General features: G+C 46.4%; 1 protein-coding gene across 1 annotated transcript in view; it reads right to left on the reverse strand.

The window, feature by feature from the left end:
• The window catches only part of TONSL (tonsoku like, DNA repair protein), a 43,018-nt gene that overhangs the window by 12,659 nt on the left and 5,092 nt on the right, over positions 1-25,267 (reverse strand). The window contains exons 4-17 of the mRNA XM_032223264.1: positions 23,785-23,968; positions 21,997-22,126; positions 20,038-20,209; positions 19,761-19,875; positions 19,378-19,526; positions 17,493-17,645; positions 16,573-16,698; positions 14,238-14,433; positions 11,696-11,757; positions 10,185-10,274; positions 8,183-8,255; positions 3,886-4,049; positions 1,841-1,964; positions 51-697 (exon numbers count right to left, since the gene is read on the reverse strand). Coding sequence (XP_032079155.1) covers positions 51-697; positions 1,841-1,964; positions 3,886-4,049; positions 8,183-8,255; positions 10,185-10,274; positions 11,696-11,757; positions 14,238-14,433; positions 16,573-16,698; positions 17,493-17,645; positions 19,378-19,526; positions 19,761-19,875; positions 20,038-20,209; positions 21,997-22,126; positions 23,785-23,968 — 2,385 coding nt within the window. The remainder of the gene's footprint in view (positions 1-50; positions 698-1,840; positions 1,965-3,885; positions 4,050-8,182; positions 8,256-10,184; positions 10,275-11,695; positions 11,758-14,237; positions 14,434-16,572; positions 16,699-17,492; positions 17,646-19,377; positions 19,527-19,760; positions 19,876-20,037; positions 20,210-21,996; positions 22,127-23,784; positions 23,969-25,267) is intronic.

Consider the following 25,267-nt stretch of genomic DNA (forward strand, 5'->3'; position numbering starts at 1 on the left):
CTGCTCAGCTCAGGATGGGGGGGGCGAGGGGGGTCAGTCCCATAACTCACCTGCATGGCACCCAAGGGGGGACTGTCTCCCCACCGAGTGGGGCTGCTGCCGGCTCCTTCCAGAAGGCTGCCGGGCTCAGCAGCCGAGTCCTCTCTGGGTGGGGGGCCGGCTCCTCGGCTCCTCCCCAGCAGGGTCCGGTCGAGGGTGAGTCGCGTCTGCCGGGCGGGTCTCCTCCTCCTCCTGCTGGTGGTCTCAGGGGGCTGCCGAGGAGCCCCCCCTTCGCTGTCCTCCGAGCCAGACCCCCAAGCTCCGGCTGGGCTCCAGCGGCTCCTTTTGCGAGACCCCGTGCCGGGCGCCAGATCGTCCTCCAGCCAGTCGTCCCCCACGTACTCGTCCGCTGGGATCAGGGCCGACCTGGGGGGAGCTTTGTGGCGCTCGGGGCTCGGAGGGAGGCGGGCGCTCCCCAGCCCAAGCATGGCGGCCTGATAGTCTGCAGGGGGGGCCAGCCTCGCCTCCCCCGCCAGGGTCTGCTCCAGTAGCAGCCGCTGTTTCTTCTTCACCGGCCGCAGGGCGGCCATGCAGTCTTCTTCCGCCTCTGGATGGCGCTGCCGGGCGCCCGGGGACTTCGGAGGGGGGCTTGGAGAACAGAGCTCTGCATCGAAGAGTTGGCTGGGGGTCTCTCCTCGGGGAGGAGGGGGCCGGGAACCTGCAAGGGAGTTGGGTCAACCAAAGGGCCCGTCCAGTCCGAAGGTCCCAGGAAGCTCCAGGACAGGATAGGAGGGTCACCTGCCTCTTTCCACTGCGGGCTCTCCTATTGGGGAGGGGGCTGCCTATCATTTAGGGGGGCTGAGAGACAGCAGCCAGGCTCTCTCTTTTAAAAAAAAAAATATTTGTATTGTTTTTACATTTAAAATAGTGCAGCCCAGCGAAGCTGTTACGATCACACAATCCCCTAATATACAGATAATCTGGCCCATTAGCTATTAGCCGGCTTAATGCATTATCTATCCTTCTATCCCATCACATTATTTACAGTTTGTCCCAGTCTTGTCACTTTGTCTTATACCAGTAATAAAAATCTGTTCCGACCCCCTCCTCCTTCCAGTAACGAATGCCGAGACAAGCTTAAGTGGAATGTACTTTAATAGCAAGACACCAAAACCTCGGTGGGGGGGGGGGGAGCAGGAAAGCAAAAAAGAAAGGAAGAAAGATCAACAAATAAAAAAAAACAACAACTACAAAACCGGAAAATGATTAAAAGATAGAAATACGAAATAGACTGTAGCAAATAAATAATAGGAAATGGATGTAAAGCGATTCAAATGTAATAAAGGTTGTTACACATAGAATATAGAGAATGTTATATAGAGAATGAAGAAAAAAGATGCATGAAATAATTTAAATGCATATATATATATATATATATATATATATATATATATATAAAGTTATAGCTATACAAGACTTAGATGTACAGATAAAAAAAAATTACAAGATATGTACAAGAAGTGTAATGCGTTGCAAAGATGTGAAGTTTGCATAAACAAAATAAAGGTTTTTCTTTTAAAAAAATAAAAGACTTGTGGACTTCAACTCCCAGAATTCCCCTTCTGGGAATTGAAGTCCACAGACCTTCCGGTGGCCGAGACCCCCGATGTAAAAGGAAGCTGACAAAGAGATTGAGACGCCAAATCTCTCTACAAGTTCTCACAGCAAGGGGGGTGGTCTCCTTCTCCTCGGATCATGTGTGTGTGTGTGTGTCCCGTTCCCCCCCCCAGAGGATGGCTGGCTGCTGTCCTGGAGCAACCCCCTGCCCCCCCCCCAATTATCCCACTGGGTACAGCCTCACCAGGCTCCACCGCGGTTTTCCGGAGCAGGCTCTCCATGGCTCTGCAGTGATGACGGGTCTCCGGGTCCAGATCCTTCCCGTAGAGCTGCACCCAGGCTTTCAGGGTCCCCAAGGGGCTCAGGCCCTGGAGGGGCAAGAAAACACACCGCAGGGGGGGGGTTCAGCCCAGGAAATGGCTTCTCCCCTGCGTCTCGCAAAAACCCACCTGATAAGGATTTCCTTCCCCACCAGGCTGGAGATAGAATGGAGGGGAGTGACTTGCCCAAAAGAGGAGAACCCCCCCCCAGGGGGGAGGGGGCTCTGCATCCATTGACTGGGGGGGAGGAAGGGGTCCCCACTCCTCACTTTGCAAGGGGCTTGAGGGTTGAGGGGGCTTCAAGGAACGGCAGAGAGCCCGTTTAATCGAAGGGGCCAGGCTTAAAAGCAGGAGGCGGGGAGTTCTAGTCCCGCCCCTTAGGCACGAAAGATAGCTGGGTGATTTTGGGCCAATGACCAGGAGACTGGGAGTTCTAGTCCCGCCTTAGGCATAAAAGTGATCTGATTGATTTGGGCCAATGACCAGGAGACAGTGAGTTCTAGTTCCGTCTTAGGCATGAAAGACAAATGGGTGACTTCTGGCCAATGACCAGGAGACAGTGAGTTCTAGTCCTAAAAGCTGGCTGGGTGGCTTTAATTCTCAGCTCAACCTACCTCACAGGGCTGTGGTTGTGGAGAAAACAGGAAGTTGTTGTTTATAAAAATAATCAATGCAGGATAAAAATAAGGTAAATTTTATTGTCATTTTTTTTACTACTCTGGTCCACATTAAAAAAGAGATTGTGTTGCCTGCTCTCAAGGAAAAATGTACATCTAAACAAATAAAAAACAATAGAATAAAATATAAAATAAAATTGTAAAATATAAAACAATAGAATAAAATATAAAATAATAGAATAAAATATAAAATAAAATTGTAAAATATAAAATAATAGAATAAAATATAAAATAATAGAATAAAATACAAAATAAAATAATAAAATACAAAATAAAATAATAAAATACAAAATAAAATTACTAAATATAAAATAAAATTACTAAATATAAAATAAAATTATTAAATGTAAAATAATTATTAAATATAAAATAAAATCATTAAATGTAAAATAAAATTATTAAATGTAAAATAAAATTACTAAATACAAAATAAAATAACTAAATGTAAAATAAAATTATTAAATATAAAATAAAATCATTAAATGTAAAATAAAATTATTAAATGTAAAATAAAATTACTAAATATAAAATAAAATAACTAAATATAAAATAAAATTATTAAATGTAAAATAAAATTATTAAATATAAAATAAAATTATTAAATATAAAATAAAATAATTATTAAATATAAAATAAAATTATTAAATGTAAAATAAAATTATTAAATGTAAAATAAAATTATTAAATGTAAAATAAAATTATTAAATGTAAAATAAAATTACTAAATGTAAAATAAAATTATTAAATGTAAAATAAAATTATTAAATGTAAAATAAAATAATTATTAAATATAAAATAAAATTACTAAATGTAAAATAAAATTATTAAATATAAAATAAAATTATTAAATGTAAAATAAAATAACTAAATATAAAATAAAATAACTAAATATAAAATAAAATTATTAAATGTAAAATAAAATTATTAAATATAAAATAAAATAACTAAATGTAAAATAAAATAATTATTAAATATAAAATTATTAAATGTAAAATAGAATTATTAAATATAAAATAAATTAAATTAAATATAAATAAATTAAATATAAAATAGAATTATTAAATATAAAATAAATTAAATATAAAATAAATTAAATATAAAATAGAATTATTAAATAAAGAAAAGAACAGAGAGAGAGATGGGAAAGGCAGGGGACAGGCTGGCCATCTGCAGAAGAAGAGTCACCCTCTTCTCCAGATCCCTGGCGGGCATCGCTCTCAAATAAAGCCGCACCACTCCTGACACCCTCACGCTTGCCCCCCCATGCCTCCCCCCCCCCGGGGTCTCCTGACCTTGGCGTTGCGCAGCAGCACTGAGGCGCCTCTCTGGACCAGGAGCTCCGCCACCTCAAAGTGGCCGCAATTGAGGGCATCGTGCAGCGGGGTGATGCCCTCACAGCCGGGGCCCCCGGGATCGTCAATGGCGGCACCGTGGTCCAACAGCAAGCGGACGCTCTCTGGAGGATGCAAGGGAGTCACGTCCAACCTTGTCCTCCATACGGAATGACAGCGTTGGAAGGGATCTTGGAGGTCTTCTAGTCCAACCCCCGGCTCAAGCAGGAGCCCCTGTTCCATTTCAGGCAAGTGGCTCTCCAGTCTTTTCTTAAAAACCTCCAGGGATGGAGCACCTACAGCTTCTGGTGGCAGGCAGTTCCACTGGTTAATTGTCCTCACTGTCAGGACATTTCTCCTTAATTCTAGGTTAATCCTTGATTAATTTCCATCAAAATAACAGCATAAAAGAATTGGAAGGGACCTTGGAGGTCTTCTAGTCCAACCCCCTCCTCAAGCAGGAGACTCCATACCATTTCAGACAAATGTTTGTCCAAACTCTTCTTAAAACCTGCAGTGATGGGACACCCTTAACTTCTGGTGGGAAGCTGTTCCACTGGTTAATTGTCCTCACTGTCAGGAAATCCCTCCCTGGTTCAAGATTGCTTCTCTCCTTGATGAGTTTCCGTTGGTTCTTGTCCGGGTGCCGTCGACTACACAATGTCGTCTGGCGGCTCCACGGGGGAGAGCCTTCTCTGTAGCTGCCCCGGCCCTATGGAACGACCTCCCCCCGGAGATCCGGACCCTCCCCACTCTCTCGGCCTTCCGAAAGTCTATTAAAACCTGGCTGTTCCGGCAGGCCTGGGGCTGCTGATCTCTGATTGAGCTTCAGCCCCATTAAGATTGAGTGGAGGAAGATCCATTAGAAACCGCACCCAAATTGTTAGAAAGAATAGAGGAATATGGAGAAGTAGCAGGCTTGAAAATAAACAAAGATAAACAAAGATCATGACAAAGAATATCCCAGCTACACAAAAGGATCAGTTGTCAGAAATGTTGCAGATTCAAAACACAAGTAAGATTAAATATTTGGGGATACATTTATCACCTAGATGTAGCACTCTTAAAGAGGATAACTATACCAGATTAAAACGACAAATAGCAATCGATTTGGAGAAATGGGGAAACTTGCATTTATCAATGATGGGAAGAATTTCCACAATTAAAATGAACATTCTACCTAGAATTCTATATCTGTTTCAGACAATTCCAATTAGACTGGGTAAGGATTTTTTTCTAGACTTAAATAAAATAGTTTTGAAATTTATTTGGCAAGGGAAAAAAGCTAGAATAAAGCTTAAATTACTACAAGATGTTAGATCAAGAGGAGGTTTTGGTTTACCCGATTGGGAGCTATACTATCAGGCAGCAAACCTGATGTGGATTAAGGAGTGGATATCATTAAAAAACTCTAGATTATTGAACGTAGAAGGTCACGATTTGCTGTTGGGATGGCATGCTTTCTTATGGTATAAGGGAACTAAACCACATGGTTATTTTAGAAGACATTATATAAGGGAGGCGTTGTTGTTAAATTGGGAAAAGATTAAAAAATTACATTATTTAAAAATTCCAGTCTGGACATCAACAATTGAAGCATTTTCATATCCGATAATATATAAAAAGGAACAAACAGTTAGATATACAGAATTATTGAATTCAGAGGGTGAGCTCAAATCTAGTCAAGAGTTGAAACAAGAAGGGGTAGAAATGAACTGGTATTCATATGTACAGATACAATCTAGATATAATGAAGATAGAAAAACTAAAGGTCTCTATAATAAAATGACTGAGCTAGACAAAATTCTAACAGGTACTGATGAAAAAGTAATTAAAAAACTATATGGATATTTATTGGAGTTTAAATTGCATGAAGAACAAGTTAAAGAAACTATGATTGCTTGGGGGAAAAATTTTAAGTATGGGATTGATTTAGAGAATTGGCAGAAATTGTGGTCTCAAAATTACAAAATGACAATGTCTACTGCATATAGAGAAAACTTGTATAAGATGTTTTACAGGTGGCATCTACCCCCAACCAGAATCGCAAGAATGTTCAAGAATAAATCAGAAAAGTGTTGGAAATGTCACCAGATACCTGGCTCATATTACCACATGTGGTGGACTTGCACTGAAGCCAAAAGATACTGGACTAAAATCCACATGTGGTTGGAGAAAATGATACACAAACAAATAGACTTTAAACCAGAGGTCTTTTTATTGGGAATTTTACCAGAAACCTACAACAAAGACTTAAAATATCTGATTGTAAATGTGCTAACAGCAGCCAGAATTGTATTTGCAAAAAACTGGAAAAATGAAACAATACCAAAAGAGGAAGAAATCATTCGAAAAATAATGGACTGTGCCGAAATGAGTAAATTGACATTTGAAATTAGAGAGCAAGAGGATGAACAATTTTATAAGATATGGGACTTGTTTTATCAATGGCTAAGGGAAAAAAAACAAAATTTTGGAAATGAAAAATGATACACTCATGCCCTAATTGGAAAAAGTAAATGATGATATAATTATGCTGTGAAATAATTCAACAATGATATAAGGAAGTACTAATATAAGGTCTGGTGATATAATGTATAAGGTTAAGAACTTATTATAATGATATTTCGCTGCTGATAAGGCAATCCTAGTAGGGGAACAAATGAAAACTGGTATATATAGGCAGCGATGCCTTGTTGAACAATGAAGGAATAAGATCTCTGTTTGAAGGTATGAAATGCAAGGTTAACAATAAATAGAAGTATACTCTCTGGGGGAAAATAATGCTAATGTTAACTAAATATATATGGTAGAAGGAAAATGAGACCTTTAGTTACATTAGAGGAAATATCTGAGATGGTAAACATTATTTGAAGATGTAGATGTTAAAACAACCGTAATCAAACGACATGCTGCATGTGATGATGGTTTTTTTTCTTTTTTGTTTTTGTTTTGTTTTGTTTTTTCCCCTTTCCTTCTTGGACCTTTTTTTTGTCCTTTTTGGCCTCCCCCCCTCCCCCCACCCTTTTTTTTTCTCTCTCCCTTGTTTTATTTTGTTGTTTTTTGTTTTTTAAACCCTAGCTTATTGTGGTGCTTATTAAATATACAATAGAGAGATACGGGATGTATAAACTTAGTAGGGATGCACCTGTGATTAAACGACATATTGTATGTGAAGATGGGTTTTCCCTCCCCCCCCTTTTTTTCTCTCCATCCTCTCCCTTTCCCATTGTTGTCTATGTAACAAAAAATAAAAATAATTTATAAAAAAAAAAAAGATTGAGTGGAGGAAGGGGAAGGAGAGAAGGGAAAGGAGAGGAGGAAGGAAGGAAGGAGAGAAGAAAGAGAAGGGGGAAGGAAGGAGGGAAGGAAGGAGGGGGGGAAGGAAGGAGGGAAGGAAGGAGGGAAGCAAGGGGGGAAGGAAGGAGGGAAGGAAGGAGAGGAGAGAAGAAAGGAGGGAAGGAAGGAGGGAAGGAAGGAAGGAGAGAAGAAAGGAGGGAAGGAAGGAGGGAAGGAAGGAGGGAATGTAGGAGAGAAGGAAGGGGGAAGGAAGGAGGAAAGGAAAGGGGAAAGGAAGGAGAGAAGAAGAAAGGAGGGAAGGAAGGAGGGAATGTAGGAGAGAAGGAAGGGGGGAAGGAAGGAGGAAAGGAAAGGGGAAAGAAAGGAAGGAGACAAGGAGAGAAGAAAGGAGGGAAGGAAAGAGGGAAGGAAGGAAGTAAGGAGAGAAGGAGAGAAGAAAGGAGGGAGGGAAGGGGGAAGGAGGGAGGGAAGGAAGGAGGGAAGGAAGGAGAGAAGGAGAGAAGAAAGGAGGGAAGGAAGGAGGGAAGGAAGGAAGAAGAAGTAGGATTGTTGTAAGATAAGATGGACTTATGGGATGGTAAGAAAGCAATTTCAAATATATTGTCAACTGTACGGGAGAAAAATTGTTACAAATACATATTATTAATAACAGTTATGAGATCATATAATTGTGAATGTATATATGAAAAATTTATAATAATAATAATAATAAAAAAGATCGAGTGTGTGTTGTGTCTTTTTTAATTTGTTTTATCTTGTATTTTAAACTCTTTTAATTTTTTTAACTGTTTTTTATGTAAGCCGCCCGGAGTCCTTCGGGATTGGGGCGGCATACAAATCCACTAAAATCGAAATTAAATCAAAATTGCCTTCAGGGGATTTGGAGGAGAGGTTTGACCCCCTCCTCTTCGCTTATGGGCAGAACCCACACCCACAGCTTTTGGCTTTCCCCACTTACCCAGGTGCCCGTGGTTGCAGGCCTCGTGAAGGGGAGTCCATCCGCAGTAGTCCCGGGGGTTAACAGGATGCCCCTGGCACAGAAAGAGGAAAGGAAGGCTGCGGGGTTTTCAGGCTATCAAAGAAAACCCTCCTTTTTCAATTTAATCCATGTTTGCACGATCGTCCCCCCCCCTCTGTTGGAAAATGTTCTCGTAGGATTTAATTTCATTGCTCCTTTCGGGGGGGGGGGAGGGTGTTGCCTAACTTGTAAGCAGGGAGGGGAAAAATTCTGGGAGTTGGAAGTCCACACCTTAAAGTTGCAAGGTTGCTCACGCCTGCCTTAATTGGCAACACCCCCCCCCTCCAAACTTAAAATGTGTTTTGTTAGAATGCCGGCTGGCTGGGGGAATTCTGGGAGTTGAAACCCACAGGTTGCAAAAAGTGGATTAAAATCTGCTCTACAGGTTTGCCATTTGGATAATTATTTTAGTCAACTATGGGGGGGGGGGAGCTTAGGAGGAAGAGGGGGCTGCTCCTTTGTGCTGGCATGTGTCTCCCACCACCACTCATGAGTCTCTAGGTAGAGACGGAAGACGTGGGCTTGGACTGGGCCCGAAGCTGGGACGAGCCGGAAGGGGAAAAGCCCCCTCCCACCTGACTCCACAAGGCTCCCATCTCCCCTCCACCGGCCATATTCCTGCGAGCCCAAGACCTGATCTGGGCATTTGATGGCCCTCGGGACACATCTGGCCCTTTGGCTGTCCCACTCCAGCCTGCCTGAGGTCAACTGGAAAAACATTAGTTAGTTAGTTAGTTAGTTAGTTAGTTAGTTAGTTAGTTAGTTAGTTAGTTAGTTAGATAGATAGATAGATAGATAGATAGATAGATAGATAGATGATAGATAGATGATAGATAGATAGATAGATAGATAGATAGATAGATAGATAGATAGATAGATAGATAGATAGATAGATAGATGATAGGATTGATGGATGATAGATATAGATGAATAGGTAAATAGATAGATAGATAAATAAATAGGTAAATAGGTAGGTGGATGGATGGATGGATGGATGATAGATAGATGATAGATATAGATGGATAGGTAAATAGATATAGGTAAATAAGTAGATAGATGGATGGATAGATGGATGGATGAATAGATAGATAGATTCAGATGGATGGATATATATAGATGGATAGGTAAATGGTTAGATAAATACACAGATAGACAGATGAATGGATAGACGATAGATATAGATGGATGGATAGATGGATATAGATGGATAGGTAAATAGATAAAATAGGTAAATAGGTAGATAGATATAGAGCTAGATAGATCGATAATGGATGGATGGATAGATATAGATGGATGGATAAATAGATAAATAGGTAAATAGATACATATAGAAATAGATAGATCGATAATAGATGGATGAATAAATGATATAGATGGATAGGTAGGTAGTTAGGTAGGTAGGTAGGTAGGTAGGTAGGTAGGTAGGTAGGTAGATAGATAGATAGATAGATAGATAGATAGATAGATAGATAGATAGACAGACAGACAGACAGACAGACAGACAGACAGATAGAGATAATGGATGGATAGACAGATACAGACAGACAGACAGACAGATGAATGGATGATAGATATAGATGGATAGGTAGGTAGGTAGGTAGATGATAGAGATGGATGGATGGATGGACAGATTAGATAGATAGATAGATAGATAGATAGATAGATAGATAGATAGATAGATAGATAGATAGATAGATAGGATGGATAGACAGACAGACCAGCTGACCCTCATTGTCATTTTTTACTGTGGGCGCACTGGTGAACATTAAAAATGAAATTGTTGCCTGCTCTCAAAGTGTGCGCATACATAACCCACATTCAGACATCTAAATAAACTGGGGCCAGAATTAAGTCCAGCCCATTGGTTTGGTTGCCCACAAGGGTCCCAGTTTCTCCTGTGACCCCTTGGGGAAAATGAATCCCCCCCCCGCCCCAGACTGACCTTCTCCAGGAAATACTGGACTTGGCGCAGGTTCCCTTCGATGCAGGCGCGGTGCAGCGGCGTCTCGCCCTTGTCGTTGCGCTGGTTCCACTGAGGAAAGGAAGAGGCCCCAATGCCACGTGTCTCCCTTCCGTGGGACAAACGGGCTCCCACCCGCCATGCCAGCCAGGGGTGGGTTGCTGCTGCCGGTTTTACTACTGGTTTGCAACCCACCCGCACGCCATATGCGCGCTGTTCAGTGTCAACTGTTCTCCGTGCATGCACAGAACAATTCACAGTGAACCGCGCAAGCATACTCACTGGAAAACAAAATGACGGCAGCCCAACGGCGGCGAGGGAAGTGATTCAGGGCGCGGCAGGCCTAGGGTGGCTGCCGGCTCTGTGACCCAGGCCTCCATTCCACTACTGGTTTGGCCGAACTGGGAGCAACCCACCAGCCCAAAGCGCAAAGAAACTCCCGACTGGAGGAGGGATGGCAGAACGAGGGACGGAGTGAAACGAGGAACCAGCCTAGAATCCTCACATAGTCACAACCTCCCTTGAGCCGAGGTGGCGCAGTGGTTAAATGCAGCACTGCAGGCTACTTCAGCTGACTGCAGTTCTGCAGTTCGGCTGTTCAAATCTCACCGGCTCAGGGTTGACTCAGCCTTCCATCCTTCCGAGGTGGGTGAAATGAGGACCCGGATTGTTGTTGGGAGCAATATGCTGACTCCGTAAACCGCTTAGAGAGGGCTGAAAGCCCTATGAAGCGGTATATAAGTCTAACTGCTATTGCTATTGCTAACTCCGCTGACTTTTATCTCTCTCTGAGCAGAAGCTGCTGAGGTTCCTCAGCATAGGCTCTTGAGGGGTCCATCCGTTTAGCTGGCCCTTCACATTGGAGGGGGGGGGCAGTGGTGAAATCTAATATTTTTTTTACTACTAGCAATAGCAGTTATGTTTGGAATGTTTGTTTGACTTATAAGTTAGACTTATATACCGCTTCATAGGGCTTTCAGCCCTCTCTAAGCGGTTTACAGAGTCAGCATATTGCCCCCAACAACAATCCGGCTCCTCATTTTACCCACCTCGGAAGGATGGAAGGCTGAGTCAACCCTGAGCCGGTGAGATTTGAACAGCCGAACTGCAGAACTAGCAGTCAGCTGAAGTGGCCTGCAGTGCTGCATTTAACCACTGCGCCACCTCGGACTACTGGTTCTGTGGGCGTGGCTTGGTGGGGTCATGTGACTGGATGGGCATGGCTATGTAGTCCTGTAACTGGGGGAGCAAAAACAGACCCCCCCACCCCACCCCTGCATTCCCAGAGAACCAGCAGTAGAACAAAATGCTTCCAGAGATCGGCTGTGTGACATTTGATTGTCTTCTTTTAAAAACCTTTTTTACAGTATTTTTGACTCCTGGTTCAGGCAAAGCAGCCTCAATCGTCGGCATTTCAGCCCTGGAAAGGTGGGTGGGTGGGGGGTCTTTTGCACCTGAGGCCCACCCTGCCCAGTCACAGCTCCTGAGCTCACCTTGTTGATTCTGCGCCGTCCCGGGACTGCCTTGCCGTAGCCCTCCATGTCCTCCTCGTCATCTGGAAGAGAAGCCGGGGGGGTCAGAGGAAGCCTCGGGGGCTCCAAAGTCCCCATGGACCTGTTGGGAGGATCCTCCCCCCCCAGAAGGCCCCAAGGCAGAGACCCTCTCTAACCCCTGCAAATTCCCCTCCACACAATATCCACGCGTCTCTCTCTCTCTCGGTCCCGTATTTATTTTGTATATAGTCAATCCATTTTTTACAGTCTCGTTTATATCTCTCATTTGAATGATCTTTTAAGATATGCCGATATTTTAGCCATCTTGGCTAAGTTTGTAACTTTCAATGTCCATTCTTGAGTTGTAGGCAAGTCTTCCTTCTTCCAGTATTGCGCCACCAACAATCTTGCTGCCGTTATTAGATGCAAAATCAAGTTAGTCTCTACCACTGTAAAGTCAGTACATATACCTAGTAAGAATAACTAAGGAGTAAACTTTATCCTTCTTTTAAAGATATTTTGCATAACCCACCATATTTTTATCCAGAATGCCTTAACCTTTTGGCAGGTCCACCATATATGATAATATGTAGCATCGAGAGAGCCACATCTCCAACATTTAGGCTGTAAGTTCGGATACATAGAGGCCAGCTTTTTAGGATCTAAGTGCCATCTATAGAACATCTTATAAAAATTTTCTCTCAGATTTTGAGCTTGTGTAAGAGATGTCTCTCTCTCTCGTAGGACATCTCCCTCCAAAGGTCATCCTGCTCCCCGTTGGCAGCTGTGTTTTGGGAGCTGCTCCAGACAAGCCCGAGAGAGGATTGCCCCAAAGGGGTCTTTCTCAGGAGGCAACTGGACTTCCTTGTTTTTTTTTTTCTTTCGAAGGAGTTTCGCTTCTCCTCCAAGAAGCTTCTTCGGCTCTGACAGGATGGTGGGGAACGGAAGGGCTGATGCTCCTTGCAGGCAGCTGGTTATTCAGGCTCCAAAGCCATTTGTGCCTTTGGGGTAACCATGACCTGGATGACTGAGAACAGTCGGGGCTACAAAGGTGGCACTTTTGCAGGGAGAAGCTCATCCCTGGCATGGATTCGTGCCCGGCTGCCTTTGGGCCGACAGTTCTGGCCGAGGCTTCACCAAAACACAAAGCCGGCTCCTCGTCCCGATAAAACCTTTTGTTTAGGTTAAAGGGAATTCCTCTCCAGCAAAGCCCCGGCCAACAGTCCTTCGTGAGATTTCACAATAAGGGACCTTGGATATCTTCCAAATGCCAAGCAATTCCTTGGCAAGAAGTCAGGAACAGACCTTCACCCCAATGAATGGGACTAATTGTCTCCTGCAAACTCCCCTCCCCTTTCGCTCCTCTTTTACGTCCTCTGGGAGGGGTCATTCACCTTCCACCTGTGGCCTTCCTCCCCAGTCAGCTCTTGTTCTTTAGCTGGTCTCTTCGTCTGGCCGCTCTGCACATGCGCACACTGGGAACAGGCTCCAGCTGTTCTTCTGCCTCACTGATGTCTGACTCTGAAGGCAGCTGATAACTGTCAGACGGCCCTGGCCCCCTCTCTGCCTCCGACACAGAGCCCCCATCAGAGCCTTCCCCAGACTCCAGGACTGGCCCAGGTTCCTCCCCAACCTCCGGCCCTTTGGAACGAACTCCCCGTGGAGATTCGGACCCTCACCTCTCTCCAGGCCTTCCAGAAAGCCTTTAAAACCTGGCTGTGCCGGCAGGCCTGGGGGTGATGAGTTCCCCTCCCCTCTCGACTTGTATGGCTGTGTGACTCTTGTGTATTTTAATTACGTGTATTGTGTTTGTATCCCCTTTTCCCCTTGTGAGTTGTTCGCCGCCCTGAGTCCCTCCCGGAGAAGGGCAGCATACAAATAAACTAAATCTTAATCTTAATCTTAATCCTCATTCTCCGACTCTGCTTCCAGCTCCGCTGATGGGCCACAACACTGACCAGGAAGCGCCTGGCCTAATGTGGATGAAGGTGGGATCCTCATTCCTGCCTTCCTCCTTCTGCTGGAACTCACAAGCATTAAGTGACCATTTGACAAGGCAGGAAAACTGCGGCCCGTCCTTTGACCAACTCCCCCAGGGAGACCTAACAATTGGATTCCATACGGGTAGTTCTCAACTTACGACAGTTCGTTTAGTGACCGTTCGACATTACAATGGCACTGGAACAAATAGCCTCTTTTCCCACTCTTACGACACCTGCATCATCCATGGGATCAAAATTCAGAGGCTTGACGACCGACTCGTATTTATGTCCCAGGGTCACGCGATCCGCTTTTGCGACCTTCTGACAGACAGTCCACGGGGAGGCCAGATTCACCTAACGACCGTACGGCTGACTTAACAACTAAAGTGATTCACTTAACAACCGTGGCAAGGAACATCGTAAAACGAGGCAAAACTCACTTAGGAAACACCTCGCTTAGCGGCAAAAACGTTAGGACTCGATCGTGGCCATAAATAGAGGACTCAGCTACTTGTCTAGGGCTAAAAGCAAACACCCCCCCCCCCCCCAATGATGCTCACCAGTGTCGGAGAGCTCCAAGTCGCTGGCCTCCAAGGCTTGGCTGTTGTGCAGCTCCTCTTCCTCGCTGCTCTCCCCGTCCGAGTGATGGCCGACGGAGGCGCAGAGCGACTGCAGACGGGCTGAGGTCTCCGCCGTGGCTGCCGGCGGGCAGCTGCATCTCTGCTGGGAGGCTTGTAGATGCTGCAGGATCTGAAGCTGACAAAAAAGCGATGGGTATGATCATTTTGAAGGACAGCCGTCAATCTTGAGCCAGGTCAAGCGAAGAACGAAGTATAGAGCAGTGTTGGCCAAACGTGGCCCCTTTAAGGCTTATGGACTCCAACTCCCAGAATTCCCTAGCAGTTTCCAAGCATGTCCACTTTCCAAAAATTGCCCTAATTGCTTCATGAGTCTGGAGCCACGTTTCAAAAGAAAACCAGTCATTTATTAGGAGCATTTTGGCAATACTTTTTTTTTTTTGCAGTCAGGTCTGAGCCTCATTTGAATTATAGCTGAACTTTAGCCCTGTTCCTCCCCTCCCCCCTCAGTCTGTGTCATAAATCACATTCCCCAATGAGGTGCCCTCCTCCCAAGCCTGCTGCAGTCATCTGAGATCCGACTTTAGCCGAAAGCCTGCGTGGAATGCGCTCCCCCCCTCTCCCTTTCCTCCCCATGGCAACTTTAGGAGTTGACATCCAGTTTTGCCTATTGGGGAAAGAAAAAACACTTTTGGGATCACAATCCTTTCCTGTTTTCCACCCTTTTCCTTTTGCAAAACCGCCAAGACAAAAACCACCTTTTGCCGGGGGGGGGGGGGGGATTCTGGAAGTTGAAGTCCACAAGTCTTAAAGCGGCCAAGGATGGAGACCCTCCTATAGAAGAAATCGGAAGAAATCTGATTTCTGGAAAAAAGAAGAAGAAGGAAGTCCAGTTCCCTCGTGAAAAAGAACCTTTGGGACAACCATGATCTAGATCAGTGTTTCTCAACCTTGGCAACTTGAAGATGTCCGGACTTCAACTCCCAGAATCCCCCAGCCAGCATTCGCTGGCTGGGGAATTCTGGGAGTTGAAGTCCGGACATCTTCAAGTTGCCAAGGTTGAGAAATACTGATCTAGAGGACTGAGAATCTCCATAGAAGACAATTATCTATATTTATGCCTCTGCTTATTTCTCTCATTTGCAATCTGTCCTACTTTCATGCCACCCCCTTTCCCCAACCCTTCAAGAGGCCTACAGGGAAACAGACCCCACCACCACCACCTGGAGAAGTCTTTCAGATCCTCCATCGTCCACGTAACAATTGTCCCAAAGGTGCTTTTTCCAAAAGACAACTGAACTTTCTTTTTTTTTTCTTCTTCAATCAGAACTGAAGAAGTTTACGGATTAACAGAGTTGGAAGGGACTTTGTAGGTCATCTAGTCCAACCCCTCTTTGCCCAAGGAGGAGACCCTACACCATTTCTGAGAGATGGCAGATCTCCAGTCTCTTCTTGAAAGCCTCCAGGGATGAAGCTCCCACAACTTCCGAAGGCAACTTCTGTTCCATCGGTTGACTGTTCTCCCTGTCATGAAATTCCTCCTTATTTCCAGGTTGAATCTCTCCTTGGTCCGTTTCCATCCATTCTTCCTTGTCTGGCCTTCAGATCTTTGGAGAATAGATTGACCCCTTCCTCTCTGTGGTAGCCCCCCAAATATTGGAAGGTTGCTATCACGTCTCCCCTGGTCCTTCTCTTCCTTAGACTAGCCAAGCCCAGTTCCTGCAACCGTTCTTCATAGGTTTTATCCTCCAATCCCCTCATCATCCTGATTGCTCTTCTCGGCACTCTTTCCAGAGTCTCAGCATCTTTTTTATAGTGTGGTGACCAAAACTGGATGCTTCTTGGATGAGAAGCAAAACATTTCCAAGCATGTCCAGTTGCCTTTTGGAAAAAGCACCTTTGGGACCACATCCCTTTCTTGTTTTTCGGCCCCGTTCCTTCTGCAAAATCGCCAAGACAAAAACTGCTAGCTTCCGGGGGGAGGGGCTTGCCGTCGCCGGTAGCTCAACGGAGCTGCCCTCAGAGTTCTGGTTCGTATATCTATTCAAGATCTATAGATATCTCTTTTTTCAGGCAAGAAAGAAGCAGGGAGGGACTCAGTCGTTAGAATCCTCTTTGTAGTTCACAGCTCTTTTTTTTTGGCTGTGAACGGAGAAGAAGGTTCAACAAAAGCTGAGTCATTCACTCCGGCCAGATCTTCTCAGCTGTCTTTTTTCAGCTCAAGGCAAGTTACCCCCCCCCCTCAGGACAAATTTTTGAAATTTTTGAAAAACTGCTGTTTGCAAAACAAACAAACAAACAACAACAAAAAAATCACCTCCAGTTTGTGGTCCCCAGCCTTTTGTGCAGCCTGCAAAGCAGCTTGAAAACAGGGCTCCAACTCCGAGTAGCTTTGGCCAGCCTCCTCCTTGGCCAGGGCGATGTTCAGCCAGGTCTTGCCCTCCTGGCATGAGAGAAGAGACCAGGCGAAATAGCCACAGCACTTAGACACATACAGTATATCGTCCCCACAGTGTTTTCCAGCCTTCTCTGAGCGGTTTACAGTGTTAGCCTCTTGCCCCCAACAATCTAGGTCCTCCTTTTACCCACCTCAGAAAGCTGAGTCAACTTTGAGCTGATCAGAATCGAACTGCTGGCAGTGGGCAGAGTCAGCCTGCAATACTGCACTCTAGCCATTGTGCCACCACGGCCCTTCCTTCCTCCCTCCCTCCTTCCCACTTTGCAATAGACTTATATACAGCTTCACGGTGCTTTCCAGCCCTCTCTAAGCGGTGTACAGAGTCAGCCTCTCGCCCCCCAACAATCTGGCTCCTCATTTTTACCCACCTCGGAAGGACGGAAGGCTGAGTCAACCTCGAGCCGCTCAGGATCGAACTGCTGGCAGTCGGCAGAGTCAGCCTGCAACGTTGCACTCTAGCCATTGTGCCACCAGGGCCCTTCCTTCCTTCCCTGAAATACTGCATTCTAACCACTGCACAACTTTAAGTGGTCTTTTAGCTCAGGGGTCTCCAACCTTGGGCCCTTTTAAGACTTGTGGACTTCAACTCCCAGAATGCATGCGCTGGCTGAGGAATTCTGGGAGCTGAAGTCCACGAATCCTTAAGGGCCCAAGGTTGAAGAGCCACTTCAGCTCACATCCTCCCTCCATGATGCCAGTGTCTCAGCCACGGGGATTGGCTGGGGCCGGAAATGTCCTGCAGAGGCCCACCTGGAGCCCCTCCCGCCTCCCCCCGTTACCTCCAGGGGGTTCCCACGCCGCAGGGCCAGTTCTGCCTGGTAATGCTGCACTGCTCGTGCGTGGTCCTTGAGGTCCCCGAAGGTGGCGGCCAAAGAGACGTGGATCACAGCCAGTTCCTGCTCCGTCCGCCCCAAGGCCTTGGCATGGCCGAGCTGAAAAAGGAGCCCCCTGTTTAGGGTCCTGGAGACCTTCCAGAAAGAGCCCCGAATCCTGCATCGGCCGGGCTCCCACCCCACTGCCTGACCAAGCGGCTAAGATTTCATCATGTTTAAAATCATTATTTTGTTATATTTTTTTTTTTTAAATATACATAAGTACTTAGTGAACAGTGTATTGTCCAAGTCATTTTAGATTTACAAAACACTCATAATTCTGAAATTAATAATAGTAGTTAAAATAGTAATAGTGATGATCAGTTTATATACAATACTTCTACTACTAGTGTTCCAGTATATCTGATAATAATCTTTCAGCTTCTAACAATTGCATCTACACAGTAATGATAATATATTATACAGCAATATACGTAGTAATATTTTCCCCATTCTAACTCTGTTTTCTAACTCTTGATCAAACAAGTCCTCTATTAAGAAGTATTCTATCTATCCATCATCTCTCGCCCTTTTTAGTCTTTCAACTCTCTCCCATACAGGATCCTCCCTTGGGATCTTGCATCTCCTTACATCCCTCTTATTTAAACTATTTCCTCTATCTCTATCTCCACCTCTATCTTTCATCATGACTTGATACAATCCCAACCTCCTCTGGTTTTGATTGGACTTCCTGCTTCTATCCAGCCTTGGCAGTCAAGGCGCTTGGTTCTAGAACAGAATAACAGAGTTAGAAGGGACCTTGGAGGTCCTCTAGTCCAACCCCCTGCTTAGGCAGGAAACCCTACACCAGACAAATGGTAATCCAACATCTTCTTAAAGACTCCCAATGTTGGAGCATTCACAACTTCTGGTGGCCAGTTGTTCCACAGATTAATTGTTCTAAAACAATTTATTAATTCCCCTTCTTTCCTTCCCTTCCTTCCTAGAATAACAGAGTTGGAAGGGACCTTGGAGGTCTTCTAGTCCAACCCACTATTCAGGCAGGAAACCCTACACCATTTCAGACAAATGTTTCTCCAATCTCTTCTTGAAAACCTCCAGTGATGGAACACCGAGAACTTTTGGAGGCAAGTTGTTCCACTGGTTAATTGTTCTCACTAAGGAAGTTTCATCTTAGTTCTAAATTGCTTCTCTCCTGGATTAGTTTCCACCCATTGCTTCTTGTTCTACCTTCAGGTGCCTTGGAGAATAGCTTGACTCCCTCTTCTTTGGGGCAGCCCCTGAGATATTGGAAGACTCCTATCATGTCTCCCCTAGTCCTTCTTTTCATTCAACTAGACCTACCCAGTTCCTGCAACCGTCCCTCATATGTTTCAGCCTCCAGTCCCCTCATCCTCTTTGTTGCTCTTCTCTGCACTCTTTCTAGAGTCTCCACATCCTTTTTTACATCGTGGCAACCAAAACTGGATGCCGTATTCCAAGTGTGGCGTTACCAAGGCTTTATAAAGTGGTATTAACCCTTCACGTGATCTTGATTCTCTCCCTCTGACGCAGGATTCCAAGGGTGCCCTGGAGCAGATAACCAATATACTAGCACTGCCTGCTGCCTTGGACTGCCAATTTCTAAGTAGTGACCGCCTGGCCCCAACTTGGGAGAACTAGGGATGTCTGGCCAGCTCAGGGGGCACCTCCGAGGCTGACCTCCCCCCCTCCCTCCAACCATCCAGAGAGCAGCAGATGAGCCGAAGGTGAGAATTGGGGACAGCTGGCCTCTGTCCCTTCCCCACAATTCCTCCATCGCTTCACCCCCTGAACAGCCGGACAGGCCTACCTGCTTCTCATAGGCCTCGGCAGCCCGCCGATACTCGCCCATCTTGCAGAAAAGGTCTCCCAGTTGCTCGGAGAGTCCCAGGGCTGCTCCCAGGTCGCTGGCAGCTTCTGCCTCCTCCAGGGCTTCCTGCAAACGACTCACCTTGGTGGCTGGCGGGAAGGAAGAGTCGCAGGGGAGTGGTGAGGGGCAGCCTCTAAGCCAGTGTTTCTCAGCCGTGGCGACTTTTAAGTCCTGTGGACTTCAACTCCCAGAATCCCCCAGCCAGCGCTGCTGGCTGGGGGATTCTGGGAGTTGAAGTCCACAAGACTTAAAAGTCGCCACGGTTGAGAAACACTGCTCTAAGCCAACTGCCAGAGGCCACACCCCCAGGCGCCAGCACTCACCGTAGCGCAGGTTGCGGGCAACGCTGTCCCGCTGCTGGGGCTGAGAGGAGCCCAGGCGGTAGGCCTTCCTCAGGGAGCGCTTGGCGGCTACGAAGTCCCCCAGACCCAGCAGGACCTGAGTGGGACCAAGGGCAAGGGTCAGTTCTGGGAGTTGAAGTCCGCGAGTCCGGAAGTGGAGCCCCCTGCTCTGGGCTTCCGCTTGAGCAGAGCGAGAAGACAGAGGGTCTTGGGGTTGGTGAAGTGCAGGAGAGCCCCCCTCTCAAGGCGAGTCTCTTACCTGGGCAATGCTGGTGTAACACTCGCTCTCCATGTATTTCTCCTTCATCTTACAGGCGCACTCCCGGGCTCGCTCCAGGCAGCGCATGGCCTGTGAATGCTCCTTCTCCCGCAGGTGGATGTTGCCCAGGTTGAAGTAGGCGCGGAAGAGGTCTTCCGACAGGTGGGCCTGCCTAGGAGGCGGAAGAGACCGCGGGCACTGTGGCAACGCCATGCCGGGCGGGTGGAGGAGGCTCCGGTCGCCTACAATTTATTAATTCCCCTTCCTTCCTTCCTTCCTTCCTTCCTTCCTTCCTTCCTTCCTTCCTTCCTTCCTCCCTTCCCTTCCTTACTAGAATAACAGAGTTGTTAGCCCCCCAGCTTCTCTCTCTCTCCAGAGTCCAAGGATTTCAAATTAAAATGCCAAGCCTCACATTTTATCATTGATAAGGCTGTTTTAGTATTTTGATGTTTTATTGTAGACTGTTCCAGAATCCCTCTTTAAAGGAGGTGGGCAGTTCAGAAACGTGTGAAATATAAATGAGAGAAAGGAAAGAAAAGGACGGAAGGAAAGAAGGAGAGAGACAGAAAGGAAGGAGAGAAAGAAACAAATAGAGAGAGAAAGGAAAGAAGGGAGGAAGAAACAAAGTAAGAAAGGAAGAGAAAGGAAGGAAAGGAAGAAGAAGAGAGAAAGGAAGGGAAAAAAGGAAGAAAAAGGGAAAGAAGGAAGGAAAGGAGAGAGAAAGAGAAAGTGAGAGAGAAAGAAAGAGAGGGAAAGGAAGGAAAGAAAGAAAAAGAAAGGAAGGGAAAAAGGGAAGAAAAAAGGAAAGAAGGAAGGAAAGGAGAAAGAAAGAGAAAGTGAGAGAGAAAAGAAGGAAAGAGAGAACGAAAGAAAAACAGAGAGAGAGAAAAAAAAAGAAGGAAGGAAGGAAAGAAAGAAAAAGAAAGAAACTGGAGGGGAGCCATTAGGAGCCACGGATGCTAAGAAATTGAACTGCCTGATGCAGATATTCCTCAACTTATAACAGTCTGTTTAGTGATGGTTTGAAGGTATAACAACACTGAAAAGAGGGACCCAGGATGATTTTTCCCACTGACCACCATTGCAGGCGCCCCGTCCATGGTCACCCAAGCAAAATTCGGACAATTGGCAATTGGCATGGGCAGCATGCAACAGTTTGTTTAGGGATTGTTCAAATTTACCATGAGACTGAAAAAAGTAACTTACGACTATTTTTCATGCTTACGACCGTTCCAGCATCCCCATGGTCACGTGATTAAAATTTGGACGCTTGGCAACCACCTCGTATTTATGACGGTCGCAGAGCCTCAGGGTCACGTGATCCCCCCCCCTTTTGCGACCTTCCGACAAGCAAAAAGTCCATGGGGAAGCCCAGGTTTACTTAACAACCGCAGTGATTCACTTAACAGCGGTGGCTGTAAAGGGGACCAAACTCACTTAGCAAATGTTTCAGCAATAGAAATTCTGGGCTCCATTGTGGTCATAATTCAAGGACTATCTGTGTCAACTCCTAAAGTTGCCATGGGGAGGAAAGGGAGGGGGGAGCGCATTCCACGCATGCTTTCGGCTAAAGTCGGATCTCAGATGACTGCAGCAGGCTTGGGAGGGGAGCACCTCATTGGGGAATGTGATTTATGACACAGACTGAAGGTGTGGGGGGGAAGGAAGAGGGGTAAAGTTCAGCTATAATTCAAATGAGGCTCAGATCTGACTGCAAAAGAGGCCTGGCCAAATGGGGCTCCTAACAAAGGACTGTTTCTCTTTTGAAACTTGGCTCGAGACTCATGAATCAATTAGGGCATTTTTAGGAAACCTGACAACCTGCAGTTGGAAGGGACCTTGGAGGTCTTCTAGCCCAACCCCCGGCCACCCCAAACCCCCGGGGCTTCCCAGAGACTGACTGCTGACCCAGGTGGAGCAGGGGGAAGAGAGAGCCCCCCTCTCACGGGGGCCCCTTACTCTGAGATGTAGATGCTCTTCTTGAAGTAGGAGGTGCGCATAGCTGGGTTCCTCAAGCTGTCGTAGATCAGGCCGAGGTTCAGGTAGAGCCGTGCCCGCATCTCGCTGCCCTCCCGCTGCGGCACCTGCCCTGCAAGGAGAAGAGAGCTGGCAGGATCCGATCGGGCTCGGTCCCTGAGACCAAAGCTTTGTCCGTCCAAGCTCCAGTCTTTCTCTCTGGGCTTTTTTTAAAACAGATTAAGAGTCGGGAGGGACCTTGTAGGTCATCTAGTCCAACCCCAACCCCCCAGCAGGAGACCCTCCGACACCATTTCTAGAACGGGCTGCTCCACCCGTCGTGCTTATGCGCCTCCTGGCCGTGTGTAGGTTTTTGTTTTAGAAAGGGGGATGGACCCTCAACCTGTCAGGTGCTTGGGAGCCAAGGGCTGGCGACACAAGGAAACAACTTAGAACTTAATAGCCGGCCATCAACACCCTAATTAACAATTAATAGTTACGCACAATCACATAAATACATTGTGTGGAAGGATCCTTGGTGCTCTCTGAGCTTCTTTCCTTGCAGAGGAAGGAAACTGGGTGATATTAGCAGAGATGGTGTTACCTAGTTTGGGTCAGGGAACCAAGCAAGCTCAGAGAGCACCAAGGACTCCCCAGTCCATCCTTTCCTTCCTTCCTTCCTTCCTTCCTTTGTTCCTTCCTTCCTTCCCATTCTCTCCTTCTCCACTCCACAAACTGCCCTTCCTTCTAGCACTGAGGATGTTACCTGCTTGGCTCATGAAACGTCTGTAAGAAAAACAAGCAAGCTCAGAGAACAAGAAGGACCCCAATTGTCTCCTCCTCCTCTCCCCTCCTCTCCCCTCCTCCTCCACACAAACCCTCAAACACTGAGGATGTTACCTAGCTGGGTCATGAAACGTCTGTAAGAAAATAAGCAAGCTCAGGGAGCACCAAGGACTCCCCAGTCCATCCCTTCCTTCCTTCCTTCCTTCCTTCCTCCTTCCCTTCCTCTCCTTCCTTCCTCCCTCCCTTCCTCTAGTTCCTTCCTTCCTTTGTTCCTTCCTTCCTTCACATTCTCTCCTTCTCCAATCCACAAACTGCCCTTCCTTCTAGCACTGAGGATGTTACCTGCTTGGATCATGAAACGTCTGTAAGAAAAACAAGCAAGCTCAGAGAACAAGAAGGACCCCAATTGTCTCCTCCTCCTCTCCCCTCCTCCTCCACACAAACCCTGATGATGTTACCCAGCTGGGTCATGAAACGTCTGTAAGAAAACAAGCAAGCTCAGAGAGTATCAAGGACCCCACAGTCATCATCCTCCTCCTCTTCATTCCTCCCTGCAAACTGCACACCCATCAAGCACTGAGGATGTTACCTAGCTGGGTCATGAAACGTCTGCCAGAAAAAGAGCAAGCTCGGAGACCCCCCACAAGGGCCCCTCATTTCAACCCTGAGCTACAAATATTCTCCTTCCTCAATGTGTGGAGCAGCCGAGTGCAGACTTTCTGGAGAGAAAAGGGGGTTCCTCAAGGACTGGCTCCAGCAGGACCCCCGAAACCTTGAAAGAATAAACTTTTGGTCCTGGTGACGGATTCCGACCGGATTTGGCCACACCTCCTTGCCTTCACGTATGAGAAGACAGCAGCCCAACTGGGGAAGCCTCCAAGATAGGAGGAAACTCTTAACCCCCCCCCCCAAAGACCTCGTTCCACCTCCAGCAGGGGGAATACCATCCCATGGGGTCCCAGGAGCCCCTGCCCTGCCCCCCCCTCCCCTCTCCACCCATGGTACCTTCCAACTTGTCCTCCAGAACAGCCAAGCTCTTCATGAAGGCTTTCTCGGCCTCCTGCAGGGCCTCCCCCAGCTGGTCACTCTCGGCCATGAACATGTAGGTGCGGCCAATGGTGGCCCAAGCCCTCTGCTGCTCCACTGCGCTGGAGACGGTGCAGGCCAGTTCCAGGTGGCGGCGCTGGTGCTGGGGGGGAGAGAGAGGGAGGGAGGGAGGGAGAGGAGGCTGCACTCAGACAACGCAGGGGCCCATTGATTGCAGCCATAGTGTCAGCCTCTGCTTTGCTGCTGCTTCGGCTGCCATTGAAACGGGGAGGGGGGGGCATGGTATTTGGGAGGGGTTTACTACTTGTGCTGGAGGAAGATTCTGGAGTTTCTGCTGCCTGTCTTACTGCGCATGCGGAGGAGGTTTCCCGCCAAGGCCAACGGCACCGACATTCCATCTGGGTGATGCCTTTCGAAGTTATCTCACACCTGACACTTGGGAGAATTATGATTGGACTGTGACTGGGATGCCAAGGGGAGGGGAATGGGCTATTCTATATATCCTTTGCTTTCGCGCCTAAATAATCAGCCTTCGCTTTGCTACGCTTCTGATCATTTATAATTAGTAAAAGTACACTGGATTTCTATCAATGGAGTCTCGTGGTTTTCTTTCCTAATTATTCAATGGAGGAGTGCTGACACATAGACCAGTGGCCGGAAGAAAGAAAAACCCTGAAACCCCTGGAATGAAATCACAAATAACAGGTAAAATCTATGATAAAATTCGGCCTGTTTTTAACTATACTAAAACTCGTAAAGCGTGTGGCATGGTGCTAGTCCATCCCAAATCCCCATTGCCTGCAAGCCGGTCCTTGACTTGCAACCGTCAACGAGCCTCATAGCGATTTGTAAAGCAAGTCATCCCAGAACCTGATTTTATGGCCGTTTTGGTAACGGTCGTTAAGCGGCCCTTGTTCACTGTGTTTTGGCCCAAAACCATAAATGCTGATTGTGGGCAAAAATGTAATTTGTGTTCATTTGTCTGTGGGATCCTTTGATTTCTAGTTTTCTCCCCCCCCCACACACACACCCCACATTCCTCTGCTACACAACTCATTCCCACAACACTGCCTTGCGGCCTGTGAGGTCAAACCACCTCCTAGAGCTGCATTACTATTATCCTTCTCACCTTCCCTCTTATCCGTTCCTCTAGATGCAGTGTTTCTCAACCTTGGCGACTTTAAGTCCTGTGGACTTCAACTCCCAGAATCCCCCAGCCAGCACAGCTGGCTGGGGGATTCTGGGAGTTGAAATCCACAGGACTTAAAGTCGCCAAGGTTGAGAAACACTGCGTCTAGCATCTTATCACTGTAACTTTGCTGTTGACGGTATGTCTTATGATTTATGTGGATTATTCAGTATCCCACTATGATTATGTTGACTGCTTTTAATTAGCATCCTTTTGAGCATCATTGAGTGTTGTATCTTATGATTTAGGATG

Source organism: Thamnophis elegans, chromosome 8 (genome assembly GCF_009769535.1).
Source record: "Thamnophis elegans isolate rThaEle1 chromosome 8, rThaEle1.pri, whole genome shotgun sequence".
Classification (NCBI taxonomy): domain Eukaryota; kingdom Metazoa; phylum Chordata; class Lepidosauria; order Squamata; family Colubridae; genus Thamnophis; species Thamnophis elegans.